The 18,570-nt window shown below is 38.4% G+C and overlaps 1 protein-coding gene across 3 annotated transcripts in view; it reads right to left on the bottom strand.

Annotated features, from left to right (window-relative positions):
- The window catches only part of PFKP (phosphofructokinase, platelet), a 49,466-nt gene extending 31,416 nt beyond the window's left edge, over window positions 1-18,050 (bottom strand). For all 3 annotated transcript variants that reach the window (XM_014944945.1, XM_014944943.1, XM_014944944.1), the window contains exons 1-3: window positions 17,602-18,050; window positions 9,180-9,253; window positions 1,890-1,967 (exon numbers count right to left, since the gene is read on the bottom strand). In XM_014944945.1, coding sequence (XP_014800431.1) covers window positions 1,890-1,967; window positions 9,180-9,253; window positions 17,602-17,686 — 237 coding nt within the window. In that variant the 5' untranslated portion in view covers window positions 17,687-18,050. The remainder of the gene's footprint in view (window positions 1-1,889; window positions 1,968-9,179; window positions 9,254-17,601) is intronic.
- Window positions 18,051-18,570: the final 520 nt, after the last annotated feature.

Below are 18,570 nucleotides of genomic sequence, written 5' to 3'. Positions count from 1 at the left end.
GAAAAAACTGCATCCACATTTAGTGCTGTATAGATCAGACTAGTGTTAAATTTTCTGTTTTATTAACTTATCTGCTGTATTTAATAATATGATTTAAAGACCTTCCTCCAAAAATGGAAGTCAATATTTTCAGAAAAAGACTGATGTGCCCTGTCACTGAAAACTGCTGGGCATCTTGCTGAAAAGAAGTTATTTACAAATCTTCAATGTTTATGTTGTTCAGTCACTCAAGACAAGTTTAGCTTTTCCCTTACTTATTGTCACAGTAAAAAACTAAGACTGCAAAAACTTTTTTCTCCTGCTAACAAATCTGGCGATGATTACCTCACTTTTGTACAAACATTTCCTTCATTTTAACTTATAATAAATCAGTCAATGCCAATCTAAATTTGAGCTCAGATCTGTAGAGACTGTACTAGTATGATTTACCATCTTTGCCAATCTAAATTTGAGCTCAGATCTGTAGACTGTACTAACATGATTTACCATCTTTAGCTGGAAGCGACCTTCAGAGATCATCTAGTCCAACCCCCCTGCAAAAGCAGGTCCACCCAGAGCAGGCTGCACAGGAACTTGTCGAGGCAGGTTTTGAATGTCTCCAGAGAAGGAGACACCACCACCTCCTTGGGCAGCCTGTCCCAGTGCTCTGCCACCCTCAAAGTAAAGATGTTCCTCCTCATGTTTAGGTGGAACTTCTTCTATTCAAGTTTGTTCCCATTTCCTCTTGTCCTGTCCCTGGGCACCACTGAAAAAAGATTGGCCCCATCCTCTTGACACCCACCCTTTAAGTATTTATAAGCATTGATCAGATACCCCCTCAGTCTTCTCTTCTCCAGACTAAAAAGACAAGTCCCTCAGCCTCTCCTCATAAGAGAGATGCTCCAGGCCCCTAAACATCTTTGTAGCCCTAATGTATGTATGCTATACACATGTATAGGATACCTACATCCTGTTCCTGCCTATGTTCCTCTGTGGCTTGGCCATGACATCTTAATTTGCTCTTAATCAAAAGATTACAGATTCTAGAAGATCAGGGATTAAAAAACAAAAAAACCCACCAGCAACCCTTGGCCATGACATCTTAATTTGCTCTTAATTACAAGATTACAGATTCTAAAAGATAAGGGATTAAAAAATAAAAGAAAACACCAGCAACCAAAAAAACCAAACATATGTGGACAAAATACATCACAGTATTCCAGGACATTTGTTTGTTTAAAAATAAAATTAAAAATCTATTTTTCTCTCTACTAACTCCTTTATGTTTATAATATTAGCTTTACAGAAAGCTCCAAAGAAACCCACACTTCACCTGGAGGTAGTTTTCAGAAAGCTTGGCAAGCACTACGGCCTGACAAACATAGCATCTGCTCTGGAAGAGGTAACAACAGTACCATGCTGAGGAAAAGTGTAAGGAGATCCAAACAGCCACCTTGCAGAAAGTAGTAATATAAACGTACAGGCAAAGTCACTGCTATTATCTGAGCTCTGGAGAACTAGTCTGTAATTACACCCATTACTATAGTTCTAAATCCACTTACAGAAGGCGGCAACAGGGTTTTGTAAGAAAACACTTGTCTTACAAAACACAGTTGTCTCATATTTTGGCTCTATAATATCTTTTTTCTCAAATATAGGCTTGTCAATATGGAGGACTAAGGTTTTCAAGATTATTTTTGTGCACCAAATAGAAGACCACAGAAAGATCTTTAGAAAGTGTCAAACATCCATATTGTAGAAATCAGGCTCTGCTAAAAGTGGTACATGCTGGTCATTCTGTCATCACAGAATTTGAATGCAAAATTACAGAGATTGCCCAGACTGAAAATTTTGGTTGCCTGTATAAAGAGGGAGGATTTGGGTCTCCCTCCTCACACCCTAACACTTACCACTTGCAGGATACTTGAAACACTTTCCCATGAAACTTCTACAATATTATCACCTCCATCAACCATTCCCTGGTAACCCTGAAACAGAAAAAGTATTTCAGAGGTCTGATTTGAAAAATTGTGTAACATTTCTGCTGCAGTAATACTCACCTTGTATATTTTAATGCAACTTTAAGTAATCAAAAACACAGAATAAAAACATACTCAATTTAAATGAAACAATATTCTAGCAGATATAGCATTAGGGGGAAAAGAAGCCAAACAAAGCCTCTTCCTAAAAGATCAATTCCAAAGATAACTTCAAGAAAAAGTAACACTTTACACAGATTACAGAGCTTATAAACTAGAATGGCAACATATTTCTTCTTTCTTGGAATAAATATACAGGTATTTTTGCAAAACTGCAAAGACAAAAAAACTTTGAAAAGCATTATAAAATGTGCTTCCTAAAACCATAACCTCAATCTAAGGTCATGATCTTTATCTGACTTCATAACACTTTGTACACTTTCTCCCCCAAGGCAGGTATAAGCAAAACAAAATAAAGAGCAACAACAACAAAAAATTTCATAAAGGAAGAAGAAATCAAGTCACATAATCCACATTCTTTTTTGAAGGCAGTCACACAATAAAATATGAAAGAAATGTAGTAGAAAAATACAGCTTTTAGTGATACATTTAAGAAATCTTTAATAGCTTAACTCTAATGGTCTTCAGAAACCTATGCATGCTGTAGTATAGAAAGAACTACACTTAGCTGAAAGAAGGACAACTATCCAGGGAGCAGCTGAAGGGTTTTCTTATGCCTGGCTTCATTAACTTTATGCATAAATACTAGCAGAAAGATAGTGACAATTACAGATTCTTTTCCATTAGGGGATATCGTGAACACCATTTTTTCTTAAAAATAAGAAAATACTGCAAAGTTCTCACCTGGAAATACTTAACTGATACTGACACTAGAATAAAACTGGAGTTACCATTAAACTTTTTGACAATCATTTAAATCCAAAGGGAAAAAAACATGCTAGGTTAAGGAAAAAACACACCTGAAAAAACCAACATACAAAAAAATAATCAGCCACACCTGAAAAAACCAACATACAAAAAAAAATAATCAAAAAAACCCAAACAAAAATAAACAAAACAAAACAAAAAAAAACCAAAAAAACAAAAACAAAAAACCAAAAAGAAACAACCATGTTTACATCTCCATTTTTAGATTATGTTTAGATGTGGATAATCATGCTGAGGAACAATCAGTTAAATTTTCTTTTGTATGAAGTTCTTGCAAGACTGTAAATATTTAGTTTTAGAGTTCTCAGTCATAAATCAGGTGGAACTAGAAATATAAGAGTTTAGAAGACAGCTAAACTGATATAAACTGGAGACACTTTGGCACAACCTAGACTATATGTAGATTTTATCCAGTAAGCAGTAACTGCAAAATGTACTAAGCCTACACTGGCTTAAAAAGCCATATATATTATATGAATTACTGTATCGTACTTGGAGTCCCTCACTAGCATGATAGAATAAGAATATTCAAGACAGCCTGGACTCAGCAAAGGTATAAATTACTCAGATTAAGCTTTCAAGGATTCTAGTACAGATTCCAAGGAGAAAGTCTAACAGTTTCTGCTCGGTGAGACTTGGCTATTGAGTTTACATAAAACATCAAATAACAGTAAAGAAACAGCTAGGTGGAAAACAACCTGTCTCTAATTTCTGTCGAATATAAGAGTTTAGAAGACAGCTAAACTGATATAAACTGGAGACACTTTGGCACAACCTAGACTATATGTAGATTTTATCCAGTAAGCAGTAACTGCAAAATGTACTAAGCCTACACTGGCTTAAAAAGCCATATATATTATATGAATTACTGTATCGTACTTGGAGTCCCTCACTAGCATGATAGAATAAGAATATTCAAGACAGCCTGGACTCAGCAAAGGTATAAATTACTCAGATTAAGCTTTCAAGGATTCTAGTACAGATTCCAAGGAGAAAGTCTAACAGTTTCTGCTCGGTGAGACTTGGCTATTGAGTTTACATAAAACATCAAATAACAGTAAAGAAACAGCTAGGTGGAAAACAACCTGTCTCTAATTTCTGTCGTTCAACAGATCTTTTCAATATTATGTACATGCTCCAGATAACTCTGATATGTATCTAACGCTGTCTTGTATACAAACATATACACATAATGACTTGAAGCTAAGACATTATTTATACAATACAATGCCTTCAAAACTAGAACAAGTTGGAAAAAAAATAATGCTTAATCTACATAGTTGTTGTTTGTTTTAAAGTTGATTTCTCAGATAAAGTGCAAAGATCTATAGACAGAAACATTCCAGTGGATCCAACTGAGCTTGATGAAAGCTAAGAAATTATTAAGTTATCACAATTTTGCTTCCTTTTTTTTTGTTTTTCAAGCAAAGAATCTGATGTTCCTTATATCAACTCAGTAACAGATTGAAAGCTTTTCCTATCTGTGTTCCTATTGACAACTACAACACCACACAGATTCACAAGTAACAAATCTGAAACAAGAATGTGATATTGCATCCTAACTCAGTTTGTAATGCTGACTTTAGTAACCTGTACTCCAAGCTGACAAAAAAATATATACAGTTCACATATTTGCTCCAATCATTTACCTTCCATTTTTACTTGAGAGGAAAAACAAAGTAGATCCAAGAAAGTACTGTATACTGTAAATATATATAATTATAGACATCTTATGAGACTCACAGATGAAAATTTCTATTTTAGTAACAAAACTAAAACAAAAGGAAAAGGAAATTGGACAAACTACTACTTGAAATTGTCTGTAAGATTTGAAACACCTAATAGCTAGACCTCCTGCACCCTGCATTTTTAATGCAGAAAGAACTTGTGCACTCAGGTCAGGAGTCCACCTCAGTTCTACTTCCTCTGTATAGACAAGCGATAATACTAACAATTCCTCCCCTGACAAGGTAAGGACAGGGAGCTTTGGGAACAGGCCTGATCCATTTCAGCTGTTACATTAGCTTTTCCTAACTCAGTTCCATTTCAGCTGTTACATTAGCTTTTCCTAGCTCAGTTCTGCTAGGTAAGTGGCGTGTGTAAGCTAGGTCTGAAGAATGTAGCTAGAACTTTCATGCTGTTCTTCCATACCATTAAAAGATACAAAAGCCATAGAATTAAAACAGCTTTCTAGACATCTATAGGGAAAAAAAAAAGATGACCAATTATAATTGAAGTATTAATAATGATCTTGATTTCCATTCATCATTTTAGTTATTTATCACTGATTCTAACCTGGAGACTCGGAAATCCATTTCAAAGGTGGAAGTTAACTTGAAGTATTTTATCAAATGGTTCAACACTGTTACAATTGTTTGGTTACTGAAAACTACTGGCAAATGTGAATACAGGCCTTAAAAAGAAGAGAGCTGTTACTTTACCTTTTTAAAAATTACTTAGATTCTAAAAATAGCAGCTTGGGTACTAAGGTACTAAAATTATGGGAGAAGAGTGGAAAAAAGCAAATTGTGAAAAATACAGCAAGCACTATACTTGAAGACTAACCCCATTTTATGCTTATTCCTTCCTCTACCCAAAAAATGAATGTTCAAAGATGAACAAGAGGAAGTCTCTGCTGGTCATGTGTTCACAGGGTACATACATATACACTGAAACTCCTGGAGGGAGTGGCAGAGGCAGCAAACCTTTCTTCCAGCCTTAGCTCCACAAACAAAAGCTTTCAAAAAAGAACAAGCCCTCTTCTGATATGTTACACGTGAGACATTTGGGGCTTTAACAGTTATTTAAGTTTACTTACTGAGGTTTTTTAGCTATTGCTCAACCACGTAAAATACTAGCATCACTGAGTGCACAAACCACCACATAAAAGACATGAAGTTTTCCTCACAGAAATCCATGACTGCCGTACCATTGCATTTCCAATGCCGGCCTCTTGAGAAAAAGATTCTTAATCAAGATGAAGAATCTAAAAGTCCCATAGCTTAGTAGTAAGAGCACGCATCCACTGGGAACTATGTGCTTCAATCCTGGAAAAAGCGCAGGTTATTTGTATTATATTATATGTAAGACCTCAGATTCTAAAATGAATTGCCGTAAGTGACAGGCATCAGTTTTTCCTTCTCATTCTCAATTAAAAAAAAAAAAAAAAAAGAAAACCCAAACCAAAATGAAGAATAACTTTGAGAACAGTTCAGATTAGTGAAAAAATTTATACTAGCCTCCTAGAGCAGGCTGGTACTTGTACTTTTACATGTATTTCCATCTCCTAGATTTGCACTGCATGAGTGAAATAAATTCACAGGTATTCAAATTTTAATTCAGATTGGGGTAGATTTGAGCAATAACGTGACGCTAGTTAGTGAGGGTGACTAAAATTAAATACTGAAAAATGTTAATATGAAAAAAACATGAAACTAGGCAACTAGAGAATAAGATTAATAGCAAAATTTTCAAATGTGCTAATATCAATGTGCCTTAAGATACGAGTTTTTCCTTTACATTTTATTGCTATAAAATTAGGTTTCTGTATAAATTATATAAGTATAATTTATTATATTTTTATATAAACTATTTTATAGGTTTAATTTTCAAGTGGGTTTCTTTTTTTTTTCCCTTTTGGGAAACCAAGTATGTTCAAATAGCCCACAGAGCTAAGTGTTTCATTCTTTAGTCTTTGATAAACCTGACTTAAAAGTCTAGAAAATAGAAAATTATACAAAGTTCATAGTCAATCTTTATTTACTTATTTATCTTGGTAACTTCTCTCTCATCACAAAATGAAGCATAATGGAGTTAGGAAACAAGAGTTGTTGCTTTACTTAGAATATGGAGCTACTTTCGGCCTCAACTGTAGAAGACAGATGGTTTTCAGTGCAGTAAGTTCCTACGACTGAGAAAATTACAGGAGAAAAAGCATATGACAATTGCAGCAAAGTAGGCTTGAAAAGGCTGAGACCTTTAACTCCATTTTTAGGTCCAAATAAGAAAACATTTTTCACCTTTCAGATGTTGCCATTTCAGGCTTTTTCTTCACTTTTTCAGAGCAGCTTCAATACAAGTATCACTTTACCTTGACATGTGTGTCTAGTTAAAATGTCTACTCAAAATATGGGCTAAAAATATACTATTCTCATTGCTGAACACACTGAAGTCTGCATTTAATAAACACTAATTTAGAAAGACCTTATTAGAAGTATTAAATAACTTTAAGTATATACGAAAGTACGTCTTCTCTGTATACATCATGCAGAGGCTTATAACAGGGATCATTAGTGACAAGGCTTACCCTAAATTTTTTACCTTCCATGACACTTGTCCCTACATCTGTTTCCTATTTTGAAGTGCTGAAATTAAGTAGCATTTCATTTCAAAGCTTGCAACAGTGTTTTGCTTAAGTACTTATACGCATTGTGAAAGTGACTTCATATTTTAATTAACACAAAGTCTGAGAGGAAAAAAATTCAGCATTGGGTCCTTTCTGTAACACAGAACTGAATGGACTAATCTAGAAGCCAGATCTCTTTCAAAGCTATTACCCGTTCATTCAATGAAATATGCATTTTTCTCCTACTATACTGTTACAATGAAGATAGAAAGGCAATATATAATGGAAACTCAGAACGAAAACATTGACATGATGTTTACAATTGATTTTCATTCTGAAATAGCTGTGACTTGACATTGGCAAACTAGCAATTAACAAAGAAACATAGCAAAACCTCACTATTTAAGTTATGTTCAGAAAAACAGAAATATCCAGTTTCTCTGGAAATTTATCATTGAATGCACTTTGTGATACAAAACAGTTTTTAAAAGGTGACAAAAGTAAACATACTGTAAGGTGAACTACAAAGGTGGTAATTCTAAAGTTAAGCATAACAAAAAAAAAAAAAAAAAACAAACATATCCAAGTTCTAGCCTTTAAACACAGAAAAAGGAAAAAAAAAAAAAACACACAACCTCCTTATTTCCAGAAAAGTGTCTGACCCATTTCAGCAAGCCTGCAAAATAGCTGAACACTGAAGGAATTCTAGAGATTGGCCATGTAATTAGCACACACTAAGTATTCAGAGCTACTTGCTGTAGCACTCTAGTACAAAAGAATTTTGGAGCACAATGCTCTGCTTATTTGCATTTCAATAACCTATGGTACCCTTCAGTAAATGAACTATAGGAATAAGCAGACACTGAAAGAAAATGCACAAATAGCTACCTTTTAAATCATATATTTTGAATGTACAAAACTAAAACTGAAGTTCTTTCTAGCACTTCTATGAATTCTAGTACTCCATATTTTTGTATTTTAATGTAATTAAAACCTACCAAGTTTTGCCCTATATCAAATGTTTATTATGATTTGTAATTACCTCAAACTTTTAAGGAGTTGTACAGGAATTCCAGTGTGAACAGAATGACTTCTTGCTAAATATATTTACTGCATTGTTTAATCCACAAATTTTATAAAATCTGAAACTCTCCTTCACACAGAAGTCTAAATATAATCTAGTTTTCCCATAAGACATACACAGATAGCATCATTTTGGCATTTACATTAAACTTGTCTCATCGTTTTTTTCATATCAAATAATTGTTACAGAATGCAAGAATCCTCATGCACACTCAGTCATAAAGTTCAACCACAAAATTCTAATGTCTGGACACTGTACTGATGACACAGGTTTTTTGGTGGAGTCTTTTTTGTTTGTTCGAGTTTTTTCACTTACAACTTTCTACTTATAAGAGAGGAAAGCTTGCACCAGCCTGATAGTACTCTTGATCAAAACCAAGTTGGGTAATCTGCAATATGAGGGCAATGGCATATCCTTATCATACCCTAGGAAAACGAACTTGGGGAAAGTCAAATGGTTAAGAATTAGTAATTTAACTAGGTTTATGAAGGTATTTATAAAGAACAGTATTCTGGCCTAAAAAACTAACAAATACACAAATACATAGCTCACTGCTTGGTAACAACCACCTCTGGTTTTCTCAGTATTTTCAAATTTCTTGCAAGCTTTACGTGAAGAACTCCATATATTAAAAAAATTACTTTTAAATGAAATTGTTTTAGCACGTACCTTGTAAGAAGTACTTTCCATAAAAATGAAAAATATGAAATAAAACATTAATAGGATGAAAGGTAATGACATCTACATCATTTTTTAATTTATACTATTCACTCTCCATGAACTTTCCACAAAAACTCAAGTATAGTCAGAAGAGAAATACATAATGAATAAAACAAAAACTAACCTCATAAACAAAATACACTTTGGCTTTTACATAGATTCCCATGCGTACTACTGCGCGCACAGCAGCATTCATACCTGGGAAGAAAAAGCAAAGTCACATTGTTACAGGTTATCCGATTTTTCTGTATACTATAAATTTTCAGTGTGTTTAAAAAAAGGAAACATTAATTCATTCCTAAACAAAGACAATGATTAGCATCTATTAAAACAGAAATTTGCTTAATGACAGTGCAATCACCCTTCATGAATATGAAGGGTGTAGAACTATTTGCTTTGCTACAATAATTATATGGATGCCAGTATGTGTGTTAACCAGAGATTAAATTGCTGCTGATTGTAAAACAGCATTGTAAAAGTAACAGCTACTAAACCAGAAAGTAAATTCATTTCACAATAATGCTTAGTTTTCTATCTGAAATGTAAAATAATCAGCCAGTTAAAATTTAGTTTCTCCAATGGAGAAATTATATTGGAACAGTTCTTTTTCTGGAGCTTTCCAAAGTAATGTATGCACAGTATTTTGTGGGGATTGTAGCCAAAGCTCCTGACACGGACGGGTGCCCACTTAAAAAGACAGAAGTTGCAGTAAATTAACACAAGAAATGCCGCATGGAATCATTTGACAGAAAAGTGCCTAAATGCCACTTTGGTTCCCAGAATTGCAACCTCACATTGGAATTCTCTGCTCACAGACATCTGACAATTCATACTAGCTTAAAACCCTCCATTTAAGTCCAATGGTCAAACAACCTGAGCAACAGTAAGAGTTCCACTGGTCCCATGGTCTACATGGATCAACCTGAGCAACAGTAAGAGTTCCACTGGTCCCTCTACATGGATCACAGGAATTTCTGTTATAACCCTTCAGATACTGTGTTACCTTCCTCATTACTCAGGAAGATCCAGAAAGTAATAAACTAATTGCTTCCATACCACTTAAACAGACACAAGAGATTATGCAAAGCATGAGGACAGAAGAAGTTATTAGGCCACTGTGAAAGAAATAGCCTCGGCACATCAGTTGAAGAAGGATGCCAGAAACGTGATGATACAAAATATTCAGCACTGATTCTTCAAATCTGTTGCACTTAATATCAAAATTACAAAGTATTGTCAGCTCTGCTGCTAGGCATTAAGCATTCACTTATGTCAATCTGGAGATGTAAAAAGTCAGTAACTTGTGGGTAAACCCACAACACAGTGAGCCATAGAGACCTATTCCTACACTATCCACCATTACTGGAAAAAATACTGAGCTGTAACAGCTTATCTGAATCAAGAACGAGACTGAGATCTCAAAGATTTATTACTCAGGAACATACCAGAAAGTCCCTGAAGCCGCCCAATATAAAACAAAAAATTAAGTTTGCCAAAAATCAAAAGTTGCTTTTTGTTTGTGCAGATGTCACTTAGCCTTAAGACAAAAATTATGAGTAACGGTGTTTTCACATCAATTCTGTGTTAGGAAATAGCAGCAAGAATTCTCTCAGCCAGAGTCAGCCTTGCCTTGTGGCAGAGCTGGAAAAAGTTCTCAAATGCCAAGACAGCTAAAAGCACAGCTTTGGACATTGAACCAGAGGATGCCAAAGAAAAGCAAAGAATCTCATCTGACAGGCTGTACTGAAAAGAAAGTTAGCATGCACACTAAGTCTCAGATTAAAACAGACCCACTACACAAAGTTACTTCTTTTTGTTACTACGACTGTTTCACTGAGGAACACCCCCACCGATTCCCCTCACACACAACATCCCCTGGAAAGCTGAGACAAAGACCTTTAACTTTATAAAACTGGTAGTTCTTCACAGCACTGCCATTTTCCTCAAACAGGGAAGACACAAGCACAAACTACTCCTTTCAAAGTCCACAGCTTGCTTCTATTAATGCACAACATGTGTGGGAGGTTTGGGTTTTTTGTTGTTGTTTTGTTGGTAGAGAGGTTTTTTGGTAATTTGGGTTTTGAGGTTTGGAGTTTGTTTGGTGTTTTTTTGGGGGGAATGTTATCATTGTTTGTTTGGGTTTGTTTGTGGAGGGGTTATTTTAGAGACAAATCCACCTTTTTGTATTATCCATTTGACTGCAGAATTCTAGAAGAGCAGCTAAAAGGTTCATTTTCTGAAGGGGAAAAGTTCATCTTCACCAGGTGCAGATTACTCAGAACTGTCCTTTTAAGAACCTTCTGTTCTTGAAGTTCAGTTTTATCACTTCTCCCATTTGACATCAGAGGAAAAAAAAAAAGAACACACTTAAGACTGTTTCAGGTATCCAGTATATGTTCAGTACTAGCCTCTGTATTCCAAATATCTAATTAGAATAAAGAAAAAGCATCTGTGATCCAAACAGGCTAAAGCAGAATAGTTTTGCCAGCAAAAATAAATATTAATAAAATAGAAAGATGTTAAACATAAACATTCATGTCTAGCAAAGCCACATACTTGTCTTTTATCTGTTTCTTGCTCACATTTCTGCTTTATTGGTCATGTATCCTATGCACGTATCAGAATATTTTAAAGAAGGGTAGTTACTCTGTTCTCATTACAAATTCTCCAGATCTGCCATGCCTTCATTATGTATAAATTAGCCTACAAATGTTGATTTGGCTTAATGTTCACACTTCTTCTAAACCGGCGTCAAATATAAGCATTTATTTCTCGAAATGACAAATCCACTAATTCTTTCCATGTGAATATATTCATAATGCAGCCACATACTTTCTCAGTGCATACTTTCCAATTTCTGTGTGTATTACATGAATAATCAGTAAAATTCATAATTTACCTGTAAGAAAGGGCAAAAGCCAGGGGGGAAAAAAAAAACCCAAACACAAACTAGAGACAGAAAGCATCTTCTCAGTACCATCACTGTAACTTTGTAAGTTTATGCAACATAAATTTTATTATTATTTGGCAATGTATATTTTATCTTTATATATAGAAAAGGGGCTTAGGTGCTTATTGGCAGTCTCCTAAAGAAGTGGGTTACATTTCAGAAGGGGTAAAGACTTAAGGGTGTTACAATTTGATACTTTAAAAATACAGTTAAAACACTGAAGCTTTAGACTTTTACATGTCCGCTATCTGAATCTGAATACACTGCTATTTCATATTTCATGAAGCCTCCGTGGAACTTGTCTAACAAAATGTTGCTGTATTTGATTATTTGTGGAGTCTTACAATGGTATTTGTGAATTACCATAATAACTATGAAATGTAATTATATGCTTATTACTGAAAAAGAGATTTACCGGGTTAGTCCTGAATAATAAATATAGCCTGATATACATATAGGATTAGAATAGCATCTTCAAAAGAAAGCCACCAGTAGAACTAGTATTTTTTTATAACATGAGAATTTTTTAAAATCTTTTTGAATTACCACTTCCTTTTGCCTTTGACAGAGGTAAAGATTTATTTTTTTCTTTTGGACTCAGCAAAGATTAAATCTGCAACTATTTACATGGCTTCACATATTATCTGAAATTAATTTAAGAGTTGATAATTTACTGTCCTTCTTGATACCGTCTATTCAATTGTCTTTGAAGGCAATAATTTTCATAGCAGGGTTACAAACAATACTGCAGAAATCTTTAAGTTATTTTAAAGGCACTCCCTTCTCCAAAATAGTATTTTTCTCCCATACCTACATCTTGTTCCCCTCTGCACCACTACAACAGAGGACTCCGAGTAAAATTAAAACACTATTTTGTGTTTAAGCCAAGTTTTCCTCACTTTAGTCAGCTAGTCAGGCCTTTAAATAAATAACTGTAATGCTAGCCATATAAAAGAAAAATCAAAACTATGCGTCTTGGACAAGCATCAAGAAATACTTAAGCACCACGAATTTTGAAGATAAACATTGGCTTTAATGCATGCTTAATGACTTAGCACATATGTTTAAGTGCTACCCTGAACAAAGATTCAGACTTAAAAGACTATATAGCAAAACACACAAACTAAGGAAAATATCTAAATATTACCAAACAGAAAGACTTTATTCGAGTATGTAAATGTATCAGTAAGGATGCAAGATCTTATAATCCTCAAAAGGAAAGATGAGAAGCAGTCAAATACAAGACCTGAACAAATCGTTAAGAAAACAATTTGGGTGTGTGCCATTTACTTTTAATTACATAACAGATTTTATTGCATGTAATCACAATAATGATTCTAGGTACCTGAAGAAAATACTATGAAATTTTTCTAAACAGTAACACTGTATTAGATCAGAACATTCTACTGCACAAATATATACAATATTATCCTATCTATACTACATACTTATCTCCTTCTTCAATAAGGGGGGGAGGGTACAGCACACAGGTATTTATTTATTTTATTTTGATTGTTCAGTGGCAAAATTTCTTCTTCCTCCATATGCTAGCAGGACAAGATTAGCACATCTGCCCTACCATATTACATACGTGTTCTGATGTTCCTCAGAAGCCTGTAATGCTTCCGAGGAACACAAGTATGTAGATGTTTGCTTCCACAGTCATGGTCTGTAGTATTCCAAAACTCTTGAATCTAAGAGGCTATAGGGGTTTTTTTAGCTATTTCAAAGATCAATATTTGCTCAAGGTACGGAAGTTTCTTTGTTTGCACACTGGAAGAAGAAATTTTGCCACTGAAAAGTACCAGGACAAGAGCAGTACTTCTACACTGTAATGTACTTCTAGCCTGTAACGTTCAAACATAGAGATGTGTAGATCTTTACTTCACCAGTCATGGTCTATGATATTCCAGACCATTACCATGTAATTCCTAAATTCCTTACTTATGCTGTCTTCCACAATATTAAACTCAAGAGTTTATCTCAAAAATAATGTCATCACATTCAAAGATTATAATCTTGAGCCAGTAAATTGGGCAACACCTCAAAGTAGCCACAAACACATTATTCCCGAACAGTACACAATCACCTTCTGTCAGAAGCTTTCAGATGACGTTGATCCTGCTGTTGAGCATATCTATCATGGCCCAAGAATAAGCAGTCTGATTGGAGGCTGGATGAAGATAAGTGACCTATGGCAGCTAAGATGGTCTGTGGCAAACACTGGCAACCAGCATAAAATATAACCAGTATACTTCACAACCTGAAGCAGGCCATGGCCAGAGAGTCCCACAAAATGAAGACAGAAGCATGACTTAAAACCCATTTATTAATCCACCTTTCTGAGATGCAACCACTACAACTTAACTCAGTTTCTGGACTACTTCTAACTCATAAATCTTGAGAATCAGTTGTCACAACATCTTTTGCCTCTGAACTTGTGATTATGGTGGAAAGTACTTGTTTTAGTTAATAATTTAACAGCTGGTTAGCTAAAGTGATGGACTACTAAATTAAGTATTTACATACATTAAGTGCACAAAATATAATTCTCTTCTCCTGTGAAATAAATCACTGATAAAACTCTCCAACTCCACCAAACAAAAGAATATACCTGTGTTTAAAATATGATGACTAGACCATAATAGTTCCAGTATGACATTTACACTTTCTATAGTCTATATATATATAGTCTATATCGCAAAGGTAGTAAAAAGGAAAAACAGAAAAAAAAAATCTTGCAAAGAAATACTACAATTGTGGGGAAGTAATTTAAAACTTACTATGTCCTATAAATAGAAAGGCTTGTGCAATTTACATGCTACTTCTAAATCATTAAGAAGTGCAATAACAGCAAAGGCACTTTTAAAATCATTTCAAGCATATTTTGCTTTGGCTAAGATTTATAAATCAAGTCACCTATTGATATGAAGATTACATATTTACTGCAACACTAATGGGTGCTCCTTCCGCTCAATTTCCTGTGAGTTTAGTTTGCATTACAGATATTCTGAAGATTTCTAGTGTTCCAAACAAACAAAAAAACAGGAGACTGGAATAAATAAGTACTTTTTTTGCCCACTTCAGAGCTAGTAGTTTTGCCTCACCCACAGTTTGCTTGAGCATATATTTTTGACCAGCTCTGAAGTAATAGCAGCGTATTTCTTTCTGCTTATACTTCACAACTTCACTTCTCTTGTATATTTGCCCTACAGAAGGCAAATGACCTTGACAGGGCATGACTCATGCTGTCCCTTGTTTTAACTCCTAAGCCAGCGTGCCAACAGACCTGAGGTTGCATATTTTACACATCTATAATGTTACCAAGACAGTATAGGGTTATGAACCTCAACGGCATTGTGTAATTCAGTTGAAACGGTCAAGTTCTAAAATGTTGGTTTGTTGTGGGTTGTTTTTTTTTTTCCCTTGTTCTTCTAAGTTAGGACAATGCTGCCTACAAAACGACTTGGAAGGCATCCAGTTTACTTTGTTTGGTCTTTGTGACAACCTCACTCCTCAGACAGGAACTTTCACAGGCTGTTACTTTTTTACGCCTCAATGTAAACACGCTACAGTTGCAGTCTGACAGATAATGAAGCCTAAATTCACACAGTGGCAAGAGCAGATTAATACTTTTTATAAAGAGGTACATCTGCTGTTGCATTATATAATGTCCAGCCACGCGGAAGCAGGCAGCAGGGCTCAGCCCCTTGAACACACTGCTGCTGCTCGAGGGAATGCCCTGGCACACTTTTAAAATTAAAATGGCGATTTGGCAACCAGACTATTGAAACAGAGATGCCTAGATTCGCAGTCCCTCCTAGGATCATTTAGCAGTGAAATTGATGGCACTGACAGCAAACTGTGGATAAGACTTGAACAAGTGTAACCCAAGCGAGAGGCGAAAGAGAAGCCATTTACTGGCATCAACTTGCATTTTCTCTGAAACCACAACATTTTCCTCTCAGATTGGTATGAAATCCCTCCCACCCCTGAATAGAAAGAGTTTCAGATAATCCCAGGTAAACCCCGGGGCTCCCCGTTATTCCAGCGGGCAGAGGGCGGGAGGGAGGGAGGATGCTTCTCCCGGCTCAGATGACGCAAAGAGGCGGAATCTGCAGCGACTCGCAGCGGATCACGTACACAGCGGCGGCGGGAGGGAGCGCGGAGACACCGGTCCACGCACGTTGCCACTCCACGGAGAGCCGGGGCAGGAGGGAGAGGCGGCCGCCTGCACCCCCTCGCCCCCCGGGACACCGGACAGAACGCCCCAGTCGCGGGTCCCCGCATAAAAAGCTGAGAAAAATGCTCATTAAACCACCGAGCCGCACAACAACCAAAGAAGGGCGCTTTTTTCCCCCCTCCTTCTCTATTTCCTTCACAAACACGAATGAGAGCCGTTTCTTCAAGTAAAAGGACTTTAGAGACGCTCTAAATAAAAATAATCATAATTTAAGTGAAGGAGGTAAAAAGCAATCACCACTAAACAACTCTCGGGCAAAAGCAGAGCAAGGGTCCACTCAAACAGCATGGAGCATTGCATATTTGAAATCTTGATTAACTGAAACTTCCAACTATTAATATGTATGAAATTTTCTGGTAGAAAAGGAAAAATGATCACAATAGATATAGTCATGAAGTCATGTTTTCATACACTTTAAAGTGTCTTTTCTTTTCTTCCCTCTTAAAGTCTATAGGTCTTTTGTTCATCCTGTCCTGTAGCCAGGACTCCCTCTATACCAGGGATTTAGGAGGTGAAACACGTTTCCAACATTCTCCTATGGAGCTAGAGAGTAAACTACCATGTGAGCTTTCTAAACCATGGGTAGGAACACAGAAGTGTTCCTGGTGCCAAAACGAAGTGAAAAGCAGATGAGGCGAGGGCTGGCAGAGCCCCAGCAGCGCAGACAGCCTCCCTCCCACCCGCCGTGCAAGGCAGCACGACCTCCTCCCCCTCTCTCCGCAGCCATCCACCCTCCCTCCTCACTCTCCTCTACCCACCATCCCCCGAGCAGCGAAGACATTTTGGTGGTAAAAAGTTACTGGAGCGTTTCTACCCTCTTCCCTGCCAAGGCAGGCTCCGAGGAAACGTGACGAGAAAGGGAGGGAGGATGAGGGTATATTCGCAGCTTGAGCGCCCGGGCCTCGCAAAAATTGTTTCTCTTTTAAATGATTATAGTAACAGAAACAGCTCGAAGGCCAGCACAGAAAGAGGAACCCGAGAATCACGGCGATCTGGTGTGGCCCGCTCCCAGACGCCCTCTCTCTCTCCACTGCCATGTGCCCCTCAGCGGCGCGGCTTCCCGCAGCCACCCCCGGGGCAGCCCGTGCTTCCTCCTCCCTTCTGGCGGGCGCTGCTACACCCACCGGCTCCTTCCCCAGCCTCCCGCATGGGCGCCCTGCCCGCCTGGGAGGCCCTTCGCCCTCCTGCCTCCCTCATGCCATCCCCCGAGGGGCTCCTCACCCTTTCCGCTGCCCCCATTCCCCACCGCGCCCGCAGTTTCCTCCAGACACACACACACATTCCCTCATGTTCTGCCTCTCCTTCCCCTCCTCCCCCCAACACGCTCCCGGAGGGAACAGCGTGAGCAGGTACCTTGGGCATCGCCGCCGCTGGTCAGCACCCCGATGGCCTTCCCGGTGCCCGACAGGTTCTCGAAGAACTTGGGTTGGTGATCCATGGCGCTGCGGGGGTGGCACCGGCGGGCGAGACGGAGCGAGGTGCCTGAGGGAGCCCCTGGCCGCGGGGCTCTGCCCTGCTACCCAAGGTACACGCTCCGCCGGATCGAGTATTTGGCCTCTGCGGGAAAAAGAGCACCCTCCGAAAAAACCAAACCACTAAACCTCAAAAAGCAGTGTAGGCGTGTGTTTACAGACAGGTATATTTCTATAGAAGAAAAAAAAAAACCGAGGGGAGGGGGCGGCCGTGTGAAAAACTCCGGAGAAAAAGAGCCTGAAGAAGCAGTGAGGAGAGATGCAGCGCTCACATCGCCGCCAACCGCCCGCCGCACCCCCCGCCGCCGCCGCTTCCTCTCCCCGCTCCCGCTGACAGGGCTGCGCGGCGCCACCCGGCCCCGCCCTCCGACGCCCCTTCACGAGCGGCGGCTGACGGGCGGGCCGAGGGGCCAATGAGGAGCCGAGCTACCGCCTCGAGTGGCGGCCGTTGCGGCGCGGGGCGGGGCGGTTGCTTTCGGAGGCAGTCGGCAGGTGGGGTGGGGGAGGTGGCGCGAGGCGGCGCGAGGCTGAGGGGGCGGGCGGCCCCTTGGCGCCCTTCCCCCGGCGGCGCCTGAGGCGGGGGCGAGGTGGGGAAGATGGCGGGCGTCTGGAGTGGAAAGCAACGGGAGGGGGGAGGGAGTTCTGCCGGGTAGAGTTAACTCGTCCTCTCTGCGGTAGCGGCCGAGTATGTGTGTGGAGCTGTGGGTGCCCTGGGTACCCCTTTCCGTGGGTGTTCTCCGGTGGCCGGAGCCTTGCTGAGGCTGCGGCAGGGTCCCGTGTTGTGGGGCTGGTCTCTCCGGGGTAAGGCGGAGTGTGCCTTGCGCTGATCGGGGGGGCCTAGCCTGGCCGT

This window comes from Calidris pugnax, unplaced genomic scaffold (genome assembly GCF_001431845.1).
Source record: "Calidris pugnax isolate Ruff unplaced genomic scaffold, ASM143184v1 scaffold54, whole genome shotgun sequence".
Classification (NCBI taxonomy): Eukaryota; Metazoa; Chordata; class Aves; order Charadriiformes; family Scolopacidae; genus Calidris; species Calidris pugnax.
The sequence above is the reverse complement of the archived record's forward strand: the minus strand, read 5'-3'. Positions and strand labels throughout refer to the sequence as shown.